Below are 19,798 nucleotides of genomic sequence, written 5' to 3' on the forward strand. Positions count from 1 at the left end.
CTCCTCTGGGTCCAAGGATGTCATGGGACACCACGATAGAATTCAAGCCTGACCTTTACGTTCAATGCACCTTTGACAAGGGGCTTCCTTCTCTGCTTGAGTCCCTTTACCCACAGTCCAGGGTGGGGCTGGGTGGAGTTGTGTGGAATGCTGACCCAGCTTAAGTGTGGGTTAAGCTCATTCTCTAGAGAGGGAGGACATTTTAGCCTCCCCCATGCCTTCCCTTAACCCTCCCAGGTGGAGAGAAGGCGCAGACAGACCACTCTTTGCTTAACTTATGGAGTGTATTTCGGGTGGTGCTCGTCCGCACCTGCACAGTAAGGAAAGTGACAGTATCAGTCCTCTTCAAGGGATGCAGGCGTTGGGAGCCTACAAAGTCTGTTGGTTGCACTGGGCTTCTTGAGGAGGAGGCCAATGTTTCCCTCTGAGGGGACAGTTGAGAGTTAGGGTGGGTTCCCTGGTTGGGTGGGGGCACACGCCACTCGAGGACAGTGGCGAGGGCAGTGGCGGGGGTGGCCCAGGACTGAGGCAGAGTGGAGTTGGTGGGAGTGGGAGCAGTGCTGGAGCCTACCATCTGAGGAAGGAGGGTTATCCAAGAAGGCCAGGCCCACGTGCTGCTCAGTGGGGGGAGATTGGGCCTTGGGGTCCCCTCTTGTCTTTGGTTTCTTAGGTCGCCCCGTGGGACTTTTGGCTGGAGCCAGGCTCTTTTCTACATTTTGTGTGGTGCTGGCCACTTTCTCAGCTGTGGAGAACACAGATTCCTTGTGCCCTTTGCCTTTTGTCTTGGGGTTAATCCAGTGCAGAAAGGATTTCATCTTATTTCTCAAGCCAGATTCTGGAAGGCCGGGCCTCTTGTAAGGATGGGCTGGCATCACCTGCCCCTGCAAAACCTGACCTGGCCAAGTTTGGCCCTGCCGTGGCTGACCCTGAATGAGTTGGCCCAGGAAAGGCTGGGCCTGGGATGCCTGGGGCACCACAGGCAGGGTGTGCTCAGGCAGCCCTGCTGGTTTGAGGATGACACTGATCTTGGTTTGACTGTTTGGCAGGTCATTCTTCTCGGGTTGCTTCCCCCCAGCGACTCCTGGAGGCAGCTCCAGGAGCTTAAGCTGAGGGCGATGCTGGCGACTGTGTGGACAGGGAGCGTCAAGGTGAAAGCTTGGTCTCGGTCGCCAGGGGCTGTCGGGTATCCTGTGCAGAAGCATGCCTTCTGGCCTCTGGGCTTCAGCAGGGTGGCCGTTTTCTCTTGTTGAGGAGAGCCCAAACCCCGCATCCCCTTCTCCGAGGTCCCCTGCTGACTTGGGTTTCCCTGGGTCCTCTCTGTTTCCTGCCAGCATGGGGACTTGGGCTGAGTCCTTGCTCTTGCCAGGGCTGTGGGGCTCAGGGCTCCAGGGCTGCACTGGGCTGGGGTGGTTCACACTGGCCTCCAGCTGAACACAAAGCACCTGGGCCTCTGTTGCTTCCTCAGTGGGCTGTGAGATCTTGGAGGCCCAGTGGGCAGAACCATGGGGCACTGCTGTGGAACTAGGGTGCTTCTGGCTCTGCTGTACTGCCTTTAACTCACTGGCCAGCTGTTCTCTAAAGTGGAGCCATGCTGGATCTGGGGCACGAAGAGTGTCTAGTCTGCTGGGGAGTTCCTGGAGCAGTGTTTTTCCTGGCTTGCTTAGACTCCCAGGAGACTCCTGTGTGGATGTGTTCTCTGGGATTGCTACGGTTTGTTCCCTGGACGCCTTTGCCCTTATGGGAATTCCCAATTGTATCTCTAGGATCTTCTTTCTCAGGTGGAAGTTTAGTTTGGCCAAGATGGGTTTCTTGAGTGAGTAGGGGCTAGCGGGCTCTGTCTGGCTTTCTAAAGGCACGGTCTCGATCATTCCTTCCACCCGCACTTCAGCCTGCAGCTCATCTGCAGAGTCTGCACAAGTCCTGTTGGCATCTTGAAAGCATGGCCCAGGACTTCGACACTGCTCTTCAGATGAGGTCACCTGAGTCACAGGTTCTTTGGGGAATCCGACAGGGCCAGGCACCTTCTCTGGGGTTAGAGCTTGAGTAGTGATTGCTGGGGCCGTGGCCCGGGACAGAGCCACATAATAGAGAGTGGGCAGCCCTGACAAGAAGGCCAGATACTTGTGCCGTAAAGTCGTCTCCAGTTTCTCAAGGGCTCCCTTGGACAGGGCCCGGGGCAGCTTAGGATGTTCAGTGACAGCATCGGCAGAGGCTCGTTGCTGCTGATCGAGGGCTGTTGGCATCCAGGGTGTAACTTCCTGTTGTAGATCAGAGTCAGTGGCTGGCTGTCCCTCGAGGGGCTTGCTTTCTGGGATGCAGGTGAAGGGAGCCCCTTCCAGGCCCCCGGGAATGATGCATTCCCACGAGCTGTAGACACAGGCAGGGACCTTGCCCTGGTGAATCTGCCCACGTTTGGAGTTGATGTGACTCTGCAGTATTGCCTTGGCCTGGTTGAGGAAGTGTGGCACAGGGCCTGACACTGGGTCCGTGACGGGTGAGAATGGGTCACCAGCCCCTATGACCTCTAGGGCTGTAGGTTGGGGAACAGTCACATTGGCCTGGGCCGTGCTGTTCCAGGACAGAGTCTGCTGGTCAGTGGGGGACAGGAACAACTGGATGGACTGCTGGATCTTCTGGGGCAGGCCCCAGCGATGGTGAATCAGCTGCCTCTGGAGGTGGAATCCCAGCAGCCTCCGGCCATGCTCCGGGAAGAAGCGGAGTTCTCTGGTCAGGACTGAGCTGGACTTCCCTGGCGAAGAAGTTTTCCCAGTCTCAGGAGACTGGGCTTTGTCACAGAGCTTATACTGCCCGGGGCTCTGAGTGTGCTGAGATCTCTGGAAAACTGCTGGCAAACCCCACTGAAGCTGGAGCTGCCTCTGCCGCAGATTCCACTCCAGGGCTTGACACTGGGCCAGTGTCAGAAATGGGACCTTGATCTGAGCTTGTTGGTGGTCAGACGGAGTGACCCAATTTGGGGAAGATGGGGAAAAGGGTGGGGCTGAGTGTGGTGGAATTTTAGATGGCAGAGGAGGGAAGGAGAGCTCCTTGAAGAGAAAAGGATCCTTCAAAGGAGGCTTGGACAAGTTTCCATTTATGGAGAGACTTTGAGAGCCAAAGAAGATATCAACCAGGGACTCACTGTGCAGAGAAGGGAGGCCACAGAATAGCTGGCTGTATTTCTGCTCTGAAGTGCCCACTGCGTCATGAGCCTGTGGCCCAGGAAGTGGATAGAGGCCACTGAAGTCCTTAAGGGCTGCAGAGGGCAAGGCTAGAGTCATATGGTTTGGGATTTGCTGGTAGTGGTGTCTTTGTTTTGGGTCCACAATGGACCATTCAGAAACCCAGAAGGCCTGGGTGGGCTGGCCAGCCATACATGTACCCCAGGTCTGGTAGGAAATGGTCCCACATTCCTCAACAGAGATCTGAGAAGTATCACTCTGGATGAAAGAAACTGATTGGTCACTTACAGGTTGGTAAAACAATGGTGGGTTTGGCATAAAGTGCCTCAGGGACTCCTCCACTCGTCGGGGGAGCCCCCACCTCTGGAAATGCATCCATTTTCTTATATGTACCTCTAGAAACCTCAGGACATGAGGATTGAGGAATGGCAGGTGGGCAGGGAGGACACTGACCATATGCAAGCCCACAGGATGTGTCAGGGTAGCGATTTCTGGGTTCTGGGTCAGCAGAGCAACCTGAGAATTCACTGGTGGCTGACCTTTGTTCCCACAGACAAGGTTGGGGTTGCTTTGCATCATCTTCTGCTGGTACCCTGGAACCACAGGCTCCTCAAATCTTGAAGAAGACTCTATCACTGGGCCCCTGGGCATCTCTAGCACTTGCAATTCCTGCCCCCGCTGGAGGTGTTCAGCCCAGTAATGGTGGAGGCTGACTGCACCAGCGGACTGGGCAGCGGACTGTGTTAAGGATCTCTGATCCATTAATTGCAACACTGTGGGGATTGCAGATGGAAGTGAAAGCTCTTTGGATTGTGGAGAAGGATGCTGCAGACTCTGCTCGAAAGACACAGTAGACAGGGACAACATCTCTAGGCAAGAGGAACCCTGCGATGGCCTCGATGAAGTGGAAGAGATCAGGCTGTTCTCACCCGCCAGCATCTGCTGAATCTCCAGAGCCAGGGCATTGCAGATTTGGCAGCAGGTGTCTGCACACAGGAGCCGCCGCACACTTCCCTCCCGAGGAAGCCAGCCCTGGCTGGGAAGGGAAACGTGGCAGCTGTTACTGATGGAGTGACACTTGCCTCTTTGGAAGTGTGTGGCCTGGAGATTGGCACTGCCCTCCCCTATCCCTGGAGGCCCTCGGGCCTACACTGCCTGGCTGTTTATCCATCTACTTTTCTTCCTAGGAAAATGGCTTTTGGTAAGTTGTGGTGTGCTGCCTGAAGTTCTGGGGCTTGTTGGGCAAGGTGTCAGAGAAGCCGTGGGAGCGCAGGGCCATGCGAGACCCAGTGGTGGGGCGAATTTTCTGCTGGCCTGTGTTGAGAAGCTGAACTAGGATAAGCGGAAGCCAGTGGTAGCTGATGTGGCATCACCAGGGGGAACCTGGAATCAGTTTCATTTGGGGCTAAGAAGGCCGCAGCCTGCTATTCAGTATTGCCAAACTGTGGAATATGAGGTGCTTGTGGGAACTCTGCATTCTGGGGATTCTGGGTTGCACACAACATCTCTTGGGAGACAGCCACATGCTCTGGAGATCTTAAGAAGAGGATAAGATGACAGGCTCCTGTCTGAGGGTTGTCTCAGGGACTGGCTTCCCTGAAGACAGAACCAGAGGAGGTAATGTCAGCAGGGCCCAGCCAGACTCCGAGGGGTCTGCCCTCGAAAGGGTGTAGCTGTAAAGAGAGTATGACATTGAGGACTTATTTATGCACTTATTTATCCATTCTTTCACCTCAATAGCTTGTCTTGTGGCTGAGCGCAAGGCCATGTAGAGTTGTTTATGAATCATGCACTAGTCAATCCTGAATTCCAGGACCAATGTGAGCCAGGCCCGAGCAGAACTGGGAGACTCCTCCCTCCGGAGATGTTTGTTCCCCCAGTGCCCTGGCAACCCTCTCCATCAGTGCTCCAGCCTCCGCTGTGTCTTGCTCCCTCCCTGCCATTATCCCTCTCCTCATCCCTGCCCCCAGTCAAGGAGAGAACTCATCACAGGCCAGGCTGGCAGTAGAGAGGCTGCAAAGAGCAAGAGATCACCTTTTCATGACAGAGAGCAGTTCCCATGGCTTCTCAGCTTCCTCCTGGGAAATTCTCCTGGCTGAGAAAACGGGAGACAGTGTTACATGGAATGGGAGAGGATTCAGGGACATCCTATAGGAAGCTGAAGGCCTCTGAATGAGAGGAGACTGGAAACCCCAAGAGTCAATGCTCTAAGACATGTCTGCATACAACTTAGCCAGTTATGATGTCGTGTCCGGGACCCAATGTCATCTGATCATCACCAGCACACTGTGATTGAGGCCAGATCATCAGATGCCCATTTCCTGGATGACAAAACTGAGATGAATTTACCGCCATAGGGTCATAAAACTAGTAAATGACACAGCTAGGGACTTCTGCCCTACTTCCTCATTCTTCATTCCCGGGGGTAAGGTTGAGAATTTTGGAAGCTTCCCAGGCTCTGATTTCCACCCAAGAAAGTCTTCTGGGAGAAGTTGTTGACTTGGGAAGCTGGAGCCTTCAGTAGGGAGAGCACTGGCTCCTGGCATCAGGGGTTTTAGAGGGACAGGATCCATGGGAACCACACACACAGTGGAGGGGTCAGAGCAGAGAATAGGATTACCTCTTGATGCTGCCTCTCTAGCCCTTTGCCTGGCTTTTCGGTGACGCTTAAAGACAAAAAAGTTAGAGTGTGAAGCTGGTGCACTATTTTCTTTTTCAAGTCCAAAATGAGCCAAGGAAATATTCATTTCCCAATCCCTTTCTATATATCTGTCTGTATTTTACTGACTTTCCTAACCTTCCTTTCTATACTCCACCTTTTCTCATCCCAGCATTTCGAGGCTCTTCCATACTCTCTACCTCCCAGTTATTTCCCAGGGGAAGTTCTGCCTGAGGCTTATGATGAAACAAGAGACAGAGTGGAACAGATTAAAGGGCGTGTAGGTCTAAAGCCAAAGGACTGCTGCTAACAATTACCTTACTGAACTGCTAACTGGAAAAGTCCCTCATATTGAGAGATCTACTGAGATCTAGTGAGTAGATTCTAGTTCATCTCCGTGTCAGCCCAAGCCTGATAGAGAGGTTCTTGATTTTTCAAATAGAATACACTGCAGGGATGGCCTGGTAAGGAATTATTTCTAGACTCTGAGAAGAGCAGTGCCATTTAAGAGTAACTGAATTTGTGCTATAAAAATTGAGGGAGGGGATGGGTAAAAAGAGAGACTCTGACAAGCTGCTTATCTGGGGCTTAATTAGTTCTGTCGTGGTCATAGCGTTTCCCTACCTGGCAGCAGCTCCTTTTCGGTTCCAACCTTAATCCATCATAACTCCTTTTCACTTGCCAGATAATTAGGGTAATAATGAAGATGGAGCCATAAACAAAAGTAGGGCTCAACATGGTCTAAACCTCATTAGCATGAGGAGATCAACCATCCTTCTCTCTAGGCAGTCAGGGTTCTGGTACCTGATGACTCCCAGTGGTACGCCTCACAGAAGACGGAACCAGGTGAGCGGACTGCATCACAGAGCCCTTCTGTTTCACAAGCAGGTGTAGTGACAGAGTCTTGACCTGTCTTCAGGAAGCTTATGTGTTGATGCAGTCTGTAGGTGTGGGTGTCTGGTTGTCTGTAAGGGTTGCCGAGCCTCAGCCCAAAGGTGCCCACTCCCAGGCAGTGTCTGCTCCCACTTTGTCTTCACTCTCCACACCCTACACCAGCCCGGTGGCTCAGCTCTGTCCTTCACGACAACTGTCTGGTCACCCATCCGCAGAAAACAGTGTTTAGGGACACAGGGCACTTTTGAGGACGAGTGGCTGGGACAGAGGAACCTCCACCAGCTGCTGCCCCCATACTGGAAATATGTCCTAGAAGCACACACGAGATGAGGGAGGGCAGAGTCTGGTTATGTTTGGAAATGGAGAGCTTTTTATTACAGGCAGTGGGCGACGGGCAATTAGAGGTGTGTGAAGGGACCAAGGCTGATGTGGCAGAGAAAGGCCAAGGTGGCACTACCTTGAAATTTACATACGTGGAGGAAGTCTGTGTGGTGAGAAGAGATTGTAAACACTGCCTTCCATGGAGGCACTAATGAGACTCACTTAGTTTAGGAGTTTTTAAGAGTTTTCTAGAGCTGTTGTTACCGTGTTAGAGAATTCTGTCTGTTCATGGTGATGGCAACCTGCAGAGATGGGTTAGTGGCCACTTCTGACTCAAGGTCATAAACTAGTTGCTGATCGTGGTTAGATCTACTCATCTGCTCTGGATGTATACTGTTTCCCTGAAGGAGATTTTTTTGTTGTTGTGTTTTTTTTTTAACCTGGATTTTTTGACGTCTTTGAGCAGGGCACATTTTCTAATTGCTCCCTGCATCCCATCACTCCTATACTCTGTGCATTTATTTACATGTTTATGTTCCCTTCTTGACCTCTGTGGATATTGTCATATTTCTCTAATACTCCAGGATTCTGGCATTTCCTTGAGAGGATCTTGGCCTAGTGATCGTGGTCTGTCACAGCCAAAAATCCTTGGGCTCACCATCTCTGAAGAGGCTATTTGGTCCTCCCTGTAGCATCCAGTCCTCCACCCAGCTGGCATGGTTAGCCCTCAGTCTGTGCTCATCCCTAAGGTGGGCAGTGTCAGGGGTACAAAGACATATGAGTCATGTTGCCTTCTTGCTCTCAAGCCATTTAATCTAGTTTCCAAGATAAGACTAATTCACATGAAGCAAGAGCCGACAATCTAGAACAAATAGAATTATATACTCACTTGTGAAGCCCAGGTCACACACATCCCATTTCAGAGGAGGGAAGGTATAGTGAGGACCAGGGTGGTCAGACAGGGCTCCTGCGTAGAGTGACGTTGGAGTTGGTTCTAAAGGTGCAGGCTGTGAGGGAAAGGAGGTGTTCCAGGTGGGGAAGAAACTTACCAACAGATGCAGAACCCTGAGGAATGGGGCACGGAGTGTGTCTGGCAGTAAGAAGTGCATCTATCTCTAGCAGAGGTGCAGGTGGGCGAACTCAGGGGACTTGTGGGGAAAGACTGGAGGTGCAGAGGTGCGGCCTGTTGATGAAGAGCCAGTGCATTTAATTGATTTAAATCAGTGAAAATAATTGGTTTCTAAAAAGTAGTCATATATATACATTGTACAAAACTCAAAAGGCAAAAGAAGGTATGTAGTATGTCTCTTTCTCCCCTTCTCTCTCCTTTGTCATCCATGTGTATCCTTCAGAATTTTCTTCCCCCTGTCATCTTTCAGAATTAATTTAGCACAGGAAGCATAAATAAACTGATATATTTTGCTTGACAAATGGAAACTTATGATGGGTATTTTTTTCTCTTTGTTTTATTTAATAATGTGAATATATCTTACATATATAATTTTCCTTGTTGGCTGTAAAGTCTTTGATAGAACTATAACATAACTTACCTTCAACTTCACATTGATGGATGTTTAGTTGTTTACCATCTTTTGCTCTGAATAATAATGCTGACACAAACCTCACGTACATAAGTCGTTGTACATGGGTATGAGTATATGTATCGGAGAAATTCCTAAGCGTTGAATTAATGGAGGAAAGGGTGTGAGTATTTTAAATATTGATATTGCCTTATTGCCGCACCAATTGTATGAATGTGCATTCTCACCAACACTGTGTAAAGTGTACTTTCTTCCCATGTTTATTTTTTTTATTGTGGTAACATTGGTTTATAAAATTATATAAATTTCAGGTGTACATCATTATATTTTGATTTCTGTGTAGATTGCATCATGTTCGCCACCTCAAGACTAATTACCATCCGTCAGCACACATGCGTGCCTAACCACTCCTTTGACCCTCCTTCCTCCCCTCTTCCTCTCTGGTAACCACCAATCCAATCTCTATCTCTATGTGTTTGTTTGTTGTTGTTTTTATGTTCTATTTATGTGTGAGATCATATGGTATTTGACTTTCTCCCTCCGACTTATTTCTCTTAGCATAATACCTTCAAGGCCCATTCATGTTGTCACAAATGGCCAGATGTCACCGTTTCTTATGACTGAGTGGTGTTCCATTGTGTGTATATACCACGTCTTCTTTATCTATTTGTCCCTTGATGGGCACCTAGGTTGCCTCCAAGTCTTGGCTGTTGTGAATAATGCTGCAATGTACATAAGAGTGCATAGATCTTTACACATTTGTGTTTTCATGTTCTTTGGATAAATACCCAGCAGTGGAATAGAGGGGTCATATGGTAGTTCTGTTCTTAATTTTTTGAGAACTCTCCATAGTGTTTTCCATAGTGGCTGTACCAGTTTGCATTCCTACCAGCAGTGTATGAGGGTTCCCTTTTCTCCACAACCTCTCCAACACTTGTTATTTCCTGTCTTGTTAATTACAGCCATTCTGACAGGCGTGATGTGATATCTCACTGTAATTTTGATTTGCATTTCCCTGATAGTTAATGATGTTGAATATCCTTTCATGTGCCTGTTGCCGTCTGTACATCTTCTTTGGAGAAATGTCTGTTCAGATATTCTGCCCATTTGTGAATTGGGTTGTTAGTTTTTTTGTTGTTGAGATGTAAGAATTCTTTATATATTGTGCATATTAACCCCTTATCAGATATATAGTTTACAAATATCTTCTCCCAAGTTTTAGGTTGTCTTTTCATTTTGTTGATGGTTTCCTTTGCTGTGCAGAAGTTTTTAGTTTGATGTAGTCTCTTTTGTCAATTTTTTCTATTGTTTCCCTTGCCTGGTCAGACATGGTACTTGAAAATATGCTGCTAAAACCAATGTCAAAAAGCGTAGTGCCTATGTTTTCTTCTAGAAGTTTCTGGTCTACATTCAAGTCTTTAATCCATATCGAGTTAATTTTTGTGTATGGTGTAAGATAATGGTCTACTTTCATTCTTTCGCATGTGGCTGACTGGTTTTCTCAACATCATTTATTGAAGAGACTTTCCTTTCTCTATTGTATGTTCTTGGCTCCCTCGTCGAAAATTAGCTGTCCATACATGTGTGGGTTTATTTCTGGGCTCTTGATTCTGTTCCATTGATCTGTGTGTCTGTTTTTCTGCCAGTACCATGCTGTTTTGATTACTATAGTTTTGTATATTTTGAAATCAGGGAGTGTGATACCTCCAACTTTGTTCTTTTTTCTCAGGATTCCTTTGGCTATTCAAGATCTTTTGTTGTTCCATACAAATTTTAGGATTCTTTGTTCTATTTCTGTGAAAAATGTTGTTGGAAATTTGATAGGGTTTGCACTGAATCTGTAGATTGCTTTAGGAAGTATGGACATTTTAACTATGTTAAGTCTTCCAATCCAAGAGCATGGAATATCTTTCCATTTCCTTGCATCTTCTTCAATTTCTTTCAACAATGTTTTACAGTCTTAAGTGTACAGGTCTTTCACCTCCTTGGTTATGTTTATTCCTAGGTATTTTATTCTTTTTGTTGCGATTGTAAATGGGATTGTATACTGAATTTCTTTCTGCTATTTTGTTGCTAGTGTATAGAAATGCAACTGATTTTTCTATGTTGATTTTGTATCCTGCAACTTTTCTGTATTCATTTATTATTTCTAAAAGTTTTTTGGAGGATTTTTTAGGGTTTTCTATATATAAAATAATTTCATCTGCAAATAGTGACAGTTTCACTTCTTCCTTCCCAATTTGGATCCCTTTTATTTCTTTTTCTTGCCTGATTGCTCTTGCTAGGACTTCCAATACTATGTTAAATAAGAGTGATGGAAGTGGGCATCCTTGTCTGGTTCCTGTTCTCAGAGGGATAGCTTTCCGTTTTTCTCCATTGAGAATATTAGCTGTGGGTTTGTCATATATGGCCTTTATTAGGTTGAGGTACTTTCCTTCTATACCCATTTCTTCAGGGTTTTTGTCATAAATGGATGCTGTATCTTGTCAAATGCTTTCTCTGTATGTATTGAGGTGATCATCTGATTTTTATTCTTCATTTTGTTAATGAGGTTTATCACATTGATTGATTTGCAGATGTTGAACTGTCCCTGCGTCCCTGGAATAAATCCCACTTGATCATGGTGTATGATCTTTTAAATGTATTGTTGTATTTGATTTGTTAATATTTTGTTGAGGATTTTTGCATTGATGTTCATCAGTAATATTGGCCCATAATTTTCTTTTTTAAATTTTGTCCTTGTCTAGTTTTGGTATCAGGGTAATGTTAGCTTCGTAGAATGACTTAGGAAGCCTCCCCTCCTCTTTAATTTTTTGGAAGATTTTGAGAGGTTAGGTATTAAGTCTTCTTTGAATGTTTGGTAGAATTCACCAGGAAAGCTGTCTGGTCCTGGACTTTTAATTTTTGGGAGGTTTTTGATTACTGTTTTGATCTCCTTACTGGTGATTGGTCTATACAAATTGTCTATTTCTTCTTGATTCAGTTTTGGAAGGTTGTATGTTTCTAAGAATTTATCCATTTCTTCCAGATTATCCAATTTGTTGGTGTATAGCTTTTCATAGTATTCTCCTGTAATCTTTTGTATTTCTGAGGTATCTGTTCTAATTTCACCCCTTTCATTTCTCATTTTATTTATTTGAGCCTTCTCTATTTTTTTCTTGGTGAGTCCAGCTAAAGGTTTGTCAATTTTGTTTATCTTTTCAAAGAACCAGCTCTTACTTTCATTGATTTTTTCAATTTCTTTTAGTCTCTATTTTATTTATTTCTGCTCTGATTTTTATTATTTCCTTCCTTCTACTAATTTTGAGCTTTGTTTGTTCTTCTTTTTCCAGTTCCTTTAGGTGCACTGCTAGGTTGTTTATTTGAGATTTTTCTTGTTTGTTGAGGTAGGCCTGTATTGCTATAAACTTCCTTCTTAGAACCGCTTTTGCTGTATCCCATAAATTTTGGCATGTCATATTTTCATTTTCATTTGTCACCAGCTATTTTTTTTTATTTCTCCTTTGATTTCTTTATTGACCCAATCGTTGTTCAGTAGCATTTTGTTTAATCTCCACATATTTGTGGCCTTTTGGGTTTTCTTCCTGCAGTTGATTTCCAGTTTCATAGCATTGTTGTCAGAAAAGCTGCTTGGTATTATTTCAGTCTTCTTAAATTTATTGAGACTTGTTTTGTGGCCTAATATGTGATCTATCCTGGAGAATGTTCCATGTGCATTTGAAAAGAATGTGTATTCTGTGGCTTTGGGATAGAATATTCTGTATATGTCTACTACATCCAACTGGTCTAATGTGTCATTTAAGGCCAACATTTCCTTATTTATCTGTTTGGATGATCTATCTGTTGGTGTAAGTGGAGTGTTAAATCCTCCTACTATTATTGTGTTGCTATTTTTTCTTTTATGTCTGTTAATAATTGCTTTATATATTTAGGTGCTCCTATCTTGGGTGCATGGTAACTTACAAGTGTTATATCCTTTTGTTGGATTGTTCCCTTTATCATTATGTGGTGCCTTTCTTTGTCTCTTGTTACAGTTTTTGTTTTAAAGTCTATTTTGTCTGAGATAAGTATTACTATCCCAGCTTTCTTTTCATTGCCATTTGCATGGAGTATCCTTTTCCATCCCTTCACTTTCAGTTTGTGAGGGTCTTTAGGTCTGAATTGTGTCTCTTGTATGTAGCATATATATGGGTCTTGTTTTTTAATCCAATTGGCCTCACTATACCTTTTGATTGGAATATTTAGTCCATTGATATTTAAAGTAGCTATTGATTAAGAATGTACTTATTGCCATTTTGTTACTTTATTTCTGGGTGTCTTAGTAGTTCTTCTCTGTTTCTTTCTTCTTCTCTTGTGGTTTGATAGCTTTCTTTAGTATTATGTTTAGGTTCCTTTCTCTTAATTTTTGTGTATTTATTATAGGCTTCTGGTTTGTGATTACCATGAGGTTCATATATAATAACCTATTTATATAGCAATCTATATTAAGTTGATGGTTTCTTTAGTTTCACCTCTTGCTAAAAGCTCTACTCTTTTACTCCCCTCCTCACACATTTTATGTTTTTGATATCATATCTAACCTCTTTTTTTTGTGCATGTGTATCATTACCCTCTTATCATGGAAATAGATAATTTTACTACTTTTGTCTTTTGACCTTCATATTAGCTTCATAGGTGGTTGATCTTCTACCTTTATTGTATATTTGCCTTTACCAGTGATTTTATTGCCTTTTGTTTTTGGATGATTTTCTTATTCCTATTTGTGGTCTTCTCTTTTACACTTAAATAAATCCCTTTAGCATTTCGTGTAAAGCTGGTTTCTTGGTGATAAACTTCTTTAGTTTTTGCTTGTCTAGGAAACTCTTTATCTCTCCTTCCATTCTGAATGATAACCTTGTGGGGTAGGATATTCTTGGCTGTAGGTTTTTTCCTTTCAGCACTTTAAATATATTGTGCCACTCCCTTCTAGCCTGTAAGGTTTCTGCTGAGAAGTCAGCCAATGCCTTATGGGGTTTCCTTTGTACGTAACTTGTTGTCTTTCTCTTGTGGCTTTTAGGATTCTCTATCTTTAATTGTTGACATTTTAATTATAATGTGTCTTGTTGTGGGCCTCTTTGGGTTTATCTTCTTTGGTGCTCTCTGTGATTCTTGTACCTGGATGTCTGTTTACTTCCTTAGGTTAGGAAATTTTTCAGCTATTATTTCTTTAGATAGATTCTCTGCCCCTTTGTCTCTCTCTTCTCCTTCTGGGACACCTATAACACGGATGTTAGTGAGCTTGATGTTGTCCCAGAGGTCCCTTAAACTGTCCTTGTTCTTTTTAATTCTTTTTTAAAAATCTGTTCAGCTTTAGTGATTTCCTCTAGTTCTTTGTCCAGCTTACTGATCCGTTCTTCTGTATCACCTACTCTCCTACTGAGTCCCTCTAGTGAATTTCTCATTTCCAATATTGTATTCTTGATTTCTGTTTGGTCTTTTTTATATTTTCCAATTCTTTGTTGAAGTTCTCACTTAGCTCATCCATCGTCTCCCAAGATTGGTGAGCATCCTTATGACTAATTGTTTGTACTCTTTCTCAGGTAGACTGTTTATCTCTGTATCATTTAGTTGTTTTTCTGTGGTTTTGTCCTGTTCCCTTACTTGGAACATATTCCTTTGTCTCCTCATTTTGCCTCTTTCTCTGTGCTTATACCTGTGTATGTCTGTGTCTCCTGATCTTGGAGAGGTGGCCTTATGTAAGAGATGCCTTATGAGGCCCAGCAGTGTGCTTCCCTCTCATCAGCAGTTCCAGATGTTCCAGGAGTGTCCCCTGTGTGGGCTACGTGTGTCATTCTATTATGGCAGGGTTTCTTTTGCTGCAGGTGCCTGGGGAGGCCAGGCTGTCCCCCTGGCTGGCTGGTTGTAATGCTCAGCTATGTGTGGCTGCTATGGTCCTTCCAGTCTCTTTATTGGGCATTGGGAGCCCCAGCACAGTTGGCCGCAAGGTCTAATAGCACGTTCATGTTGCAGTTTTTCTGTTAAGTGAGTAGGCCCCCAGCATGGCTGGTTGCTAGGCTCAGGGGCTTACAATTGCTGTAGGCCTCTGGCCTGCAAGGCTATTGTCAGCTCTCTTAGGGTTGCAGTTGAGTAGGCCTGGCCCCAGCCATGAGAGCACCCAATTGTTTCAGGCTTTGGAAGGTGGGACCAATCCCTTATGTGGCTGTTTAGAAGCACAAGTCTGTTGCAGGTGTCAGGCCCCATCACCCACAGGGCCACACACTTCATCAACACAGTCCTGCCCTGCATATGTGGCCCGGCCCATGGAAGTGGACCCACTCGCCCCACTGCAGAGGCCCCACAAACTCCACCAAGCAGGTCCACTCCTCGTGCATGCCCTGCTCCGCCAAGGGGGACACACTCGGGCGGTTGCTGAGGTTCCAGGTACCCTGCTTATGTGGGCCCACAACTTGCCCAAGGGCTTGCTGTTGGGTGGGGCCAGTCCCTGGGGTGGGCTGCCTGCCCTGGCTGAGCTGGATTACATTGGTGCTCTAGTGAGTGTGGCAGACCCTAGGCTAACAGGTTAGGGGAAGAACTCCAATGGTGTCTGCCAGCATATACATCAGCATGCCTGTGCTAGGTCACAATAATGGCTGATGCCAGTGTCTCAGTCCCTGGAGAGATCTTAGCTCTCACTGAGATGTGCCCAGAGCCTATCAGGTGAGTCTCTTCACCAAAGGACTGTGCACCTTTCTTTCTGGGGATTTTAGGTTGCTGTCTGAAATGGATGAATTTGTGCATGAGCCCTTTAAGAACAGGCTTTTTTTTCACTTATGTCTGATAGCTTTTCTGGGGGTATTCCCCATTGTAGTTAATAGCCAGCAAAGACAGGTATTATGACACTTGTCTTGGTTGTGCTGAGTTCAAATGCTGCTTATTATGGTAACACTCCCCTGCTCAGTTCCCCAACTCCTCCAGGGAAGACTTCATACCTTAAGGTTGCTCCTGGCCTGTCATGAAGTGTTGCAGCTCAAAGGTGGCTATTTTCTCTCCAGAAAAGAATTTCTGCTTCTTCCACCTCAGTCAGTACTGTCCTTTGTTGTGTGGATTCTTTTTATCCAGTTTTCAGTTCTCTCTTAGGGGTAATTGTTCCAACAGTAGTTGTAAATTCACTGTGTCCATGGGAGGAGGTGAGTTCAGAGTCTGCATACACCGCCATCTTGACACCATCTCCTTCTCATGCTTGTTGATTCAATATTATTGATTTTTTAAATCTTTGTCAACCTGAGTAGTGGTAATTGTATCTTGTAAATTTACAGATTTGTTTAAGGTAGGCTAATCACTTTTGTATATTTATTTCCTTTTCTGTTAAATATCTGTTCCTATTCTTTGCTCACAGATTATTGATCTTTTGCTTGTTGATTTATAAGTGCTTTTTAAATTAAGAAAATTAGTGTTGCAAATATTTTTCTTCTCAGTTTGTTATTTGATGTTTATGATTTCTTCCTTCCTTCCTTCCTTCCTTCCTCCCTTCCTCCTTCCCTCCTTCCCTCCCTTCCTTCCTTCCTTCCTTCCTTTCTTCCTTTCTTTCTTTCAAGATTGGCCCTGAGTAACATCTGTTGCCAATCTTCCTCTTTTTCTTGAAAAAGATTGTTGCTGAGCTAACATCTGTGCCAATCTCCCTCTATTTTGTATTTGGGATGATGCCACAGCATGGCTTGATAAGCGGTGTGTAGGTCTGCTAGGTCTTTACCCAGGATCTGAACCTGTGAACCCCAGGCCACCACAGTGGAGTGCACGAACTTAACCACTACACCACCAGTCCGGCCTCTACAATGATTTGTTGCCATGTAGAAACTTTTGCATTGTATGTAGTTGAATTTATTAGTCTTATTATTATTCTTTTATTTTATGGTTTCTGTGTTTTAAGGAAGCTTAAAAATGTTTTCCCTCACTGAAGTTATAATGAAGTTCTCCCCAATTCTTCAGGTACTCATGGTTTCAATTTTTATGTTTACACCTTTGCTGCATTTAGAATTTATTTCTGAGTAATGAGTGAAGTTGGTACCTGTATTAAGAGTTTTACTCAAGTACATGTAACAGATTTAACTACAGAACAGGGTTTATCAGGGGCTTTGGGATTCTGCTTAGGACAAAGAAAAGCTGGAAATAGCATAGCTTTCACTATTTCAACAAAAGAAATCACAAGGCAATCTGAAATTTCACAACTTTTTTTAAATTTATCAGAGCTGAGGTTCCAGGACAACCTCATTTGTCTTAATCTGAGGAAAGCAGGTGCCTTCAGGAGACAGCACAGGTGCACTTGCTTATTTGGGGTTGACTCCACCCCCCTACACACCATCAAGCTGGTAAGAATTCAGCTATAAGTTTTAAGGAATTGCTAAAGGCCGAATGCAGGCCAGCATGAAAATACAGAAACTCTAGGAGCCACAAGCACAAGGATAATTCACACTCACTCTCAGGCTCTTCTCCATTGACCTTCCTGTATGTTCACAAGAAATATTGGGGGCAGTGTGTGAGTCCTGAGAAAGTTTCCCTTGTGGCCCAGGCCTGGGGGAAGGAAAAGCAGCCACTGTAGGGAAAGGCACCAAGCCCTACCCAGATCCTTCTCCCCTGTCTTTGTTATAAAAGCCTTAAGCTACTAGGTGAAGGGCAGTAAATCCTGTCATTAGGCAGTAAATCTGTATTGTTGAAGACTTATTGCAGCTGGGGAAATGGAAAAAAGAAACAACACTTTCTACCTCTGTTGGGCCCAGACCATTAGCAATCTTCCAGCAGAGGATGGCATAGGATGATGAGAAGGCCCTACCCCTAAGACCCAGGGGTACAGTGTCTACCTAAATCTGATACTGAGTCCGAAAACAGAGAGCACCCTCTCCTGCCCCCAACCACCAAGCCAGCTAACAAGCATCAAGTAACAAGTCACAGCAGTCTACTGCTGAAATAGCATCAAGAGCATGGAAAGAGGCATTTTATGAAGAGCAGGCTCAAGGGGAAGATGTAAAGCTGAGGGTGAAGCGGACAATGATAAAACCTCTGGCAGGAGCCAGCTCTGTGGCTGAGTGGTAAGTTTGCATGCTCTGCTTGGTGGCCCAGGGTTTCACAGGTTCGGATCCTGGGTGCAGACATGGCACTGCTCGTCAGGCCACACTGAGGTGGTGTCCCACATGCCACAAGTAGAAGGACCCACAACTAAAATATACAACTATGTACTGGGAGGATTTGGGGAGAAAAAGAAAAAAAAAAACAAAACAAGAAAAACAAACCTCTGGCAAACCAACCTCAACTATAAACACAGGTAGTGAATGTTGAAGAAACTTGAAGCCTGTTGAGAACTGAAAGTATCCATGGCAAAAAAAAAAAACCCCAAATGCAAGTCAGCTCCTGAGTAGATTGAGTCGATCTCTTTCACAAAGTCATAGTGGAAGGAAAGGCGTGCCCAGTTCCAGGCATAAAAACTCAGAATTTACTGACTTACAGTAGATGTCCAGCTTTCAACAAAATATTATTATAAGGTATACAAAGAAAGAAGAGAAAAATGACACACTGTTAAGAGACAAAGCAATTAACAGAACCAGACTCAGATTTGATACAGATGTTGGAATGATCAGACAGGGAAATTAAAGGAACTATGATTTATATGTTAAAGGATCTAGTAGGAAAGGTGGACAGCCTTCATGATCAGATGGGTGATTTCAGCAGAGAGATGGAAACTCTAAGAAAGAAGCAAATGGAAATGCTAGAAATAGAAAACATGGTAACATAGATAAAGATTTCTTTTGTCTGGCTCATCAGTAGTCTTGACACAGAGGAGAAAAGAATCAGTGAATCTGAAGATAATTCAATAAAAATGATCCAAACTAAAACAAAAGGAAAAAAGTGGAAAAAAGAACTACAACAAAACAAAGCATCCAGCATCCGTGGGATAATATCAAATAGTCTAACATATGTGCAATTGGAATCCCAGAAGGAGAAGACAGAAAGAATGGGACAAATGAAATAGTTGAAGAAATAATGGCCAAGAATTTTTCAAAATTAATGACAGATTCCAAACCACAAATCCAAGATCCACAAATACTAAGCAGGATAAACAACTAAAAATACAGCTAGATATATCATATTTGAACTGCTGAGAATTAAAGACAGGGAGATCTTGAAGGCAGCTTGAGAAAAAGAAGAAACATTACATAAAGAAGAACAAAGATAAGAATATAGCACACTTCTCATCAAAAACTACATAAGCTAGGCTTTGACATCAGCATCCTGGCAGAGTGAGATCTCGCAGAAATCGCCCCCCCTATATACAATGAAAAAAACATCCATACTCCAACAGAGAACATCCAAACTCAACCCAAAAAAACGTCAGAGGGATCCACACAGCCATATGATGGATGGTGGAGAGGCTGGAGCCTCCCTCAAAGAAGCTGGAATGGAGTAAGAGAAATCTTCACTCCCTCCCCTAAAGACTGTGATGGGGTGGTTGGAGGCCTCTGAGAGGGGAGGAGCGGGGCAGGGGGCATTAGTTTGTGGGAACGTCAAGGACTCCCTAGGGCTCTTGCAGCCTAGATGGAAGCCCTCTACCAGGGCAAAAGCTTTCATGGGGGGTGACCTCATCAAACCAACACCCCAGGAGAGCAGAGGGAGGAAACCCAGAGAGCAAGGAGGAGAAAGAGCCCCTCCCCTGACCCGTCCAGCACAGCTCCAACCCTTGGGATTTCGGCTGAAGGCAGAGGGCTCAGAATATGGGGCTCTTGACCCCCACCCAGTGGTGATAGGTGGTAACTGCGACCTAATAACGCCAGGATGTGAAAAAACAGAGCCTCTTGCAATATCAAACACTATATTAGATCTCCAGGCCAGAAAGAAAATACAAGTACCCAGAACTCAGTCCTGAGGATGCAGAAATATGTAATCTAAGTGACAAAGAATTCAAAACAGCTATCATCAAAAAACTCAATGAGGTAAAAGAGAATGTAGAGAAACAATTCAACGAGTTCAGGAACTACTTCACAAAAGAGATTGAAACTATAAAGAAGAATCAATCAGAAATATTAGAGATGAAAGACAATGGAAGAAATAAGATATGGATTCCCTGAATGCTCGAACAGACACCATGGAGGAGTATATCAGTGTAATTGAAGATAGACATGTTGAAGTGCTCCAGATAGAGGAGGAGAAAGAACTAAGACCAAAAAGAAATGAAGAAA

General features: G+C 44.6%; 1 protein-coding gene across 3 annotated transcripts in view; it reads right to left on the minus strand.

The window, feature by feature from the left end:
- Nucleotides 1-263: 263 nt before the first annotated feature.
- The window catches only part of SPATA31F1 (SPATA31 subfamily F member 1), a 53,339-nt gene continuing 33,804 nt past the window's right edge, over nt 264-19,798 (minus strand). For 2 of the 3 annotated variants that reach the window (XM_070590328.1, XM_070590327.1), the window contains 4 exons: nt 8,103-8,236; nt 5,800-5,845; nt 5,214-5,274; nt 270-4,215 (listed from right to left, as the gene is read on the minus strand). In XM_070590328.1, coding sequence (XP_070446429.1) covers nt 444-4,215; nt 5,214-5,274; nt 5,800-5,845; nt 8,103-8,162 — 3,939 coding nt within the window. In that variant the 5' untranslated portion in view covers nt 8,163-8,236 and the 3' untranslated portion in view covers nt 270-443. Of the gene's footprint in view, nt 4,216-5,213; nt 5,275-5,799; nt 5,846-6,462; nt 6,669-8,102; nt 8,237-19,798 lie in introns of those variants that run through there. The other variant, XM_070590326.1, reaches the window with a different exon arrangement.

The sequence above is a fragment of the Equus przewalskii genome, chromosome 22 (assembly GCF_037783145.1).
Source record: "Equus przewalskii isolate Varuska chromosome 22, EquPr2, whole genome shotgun sequence".
In the NCBI taxonomy this organism is placed as follows: Eukaryota; Metazoa; Chordata; class Mammalia; order Perissodactyla; family Equidae; genus Equus; species Equus przewalskii.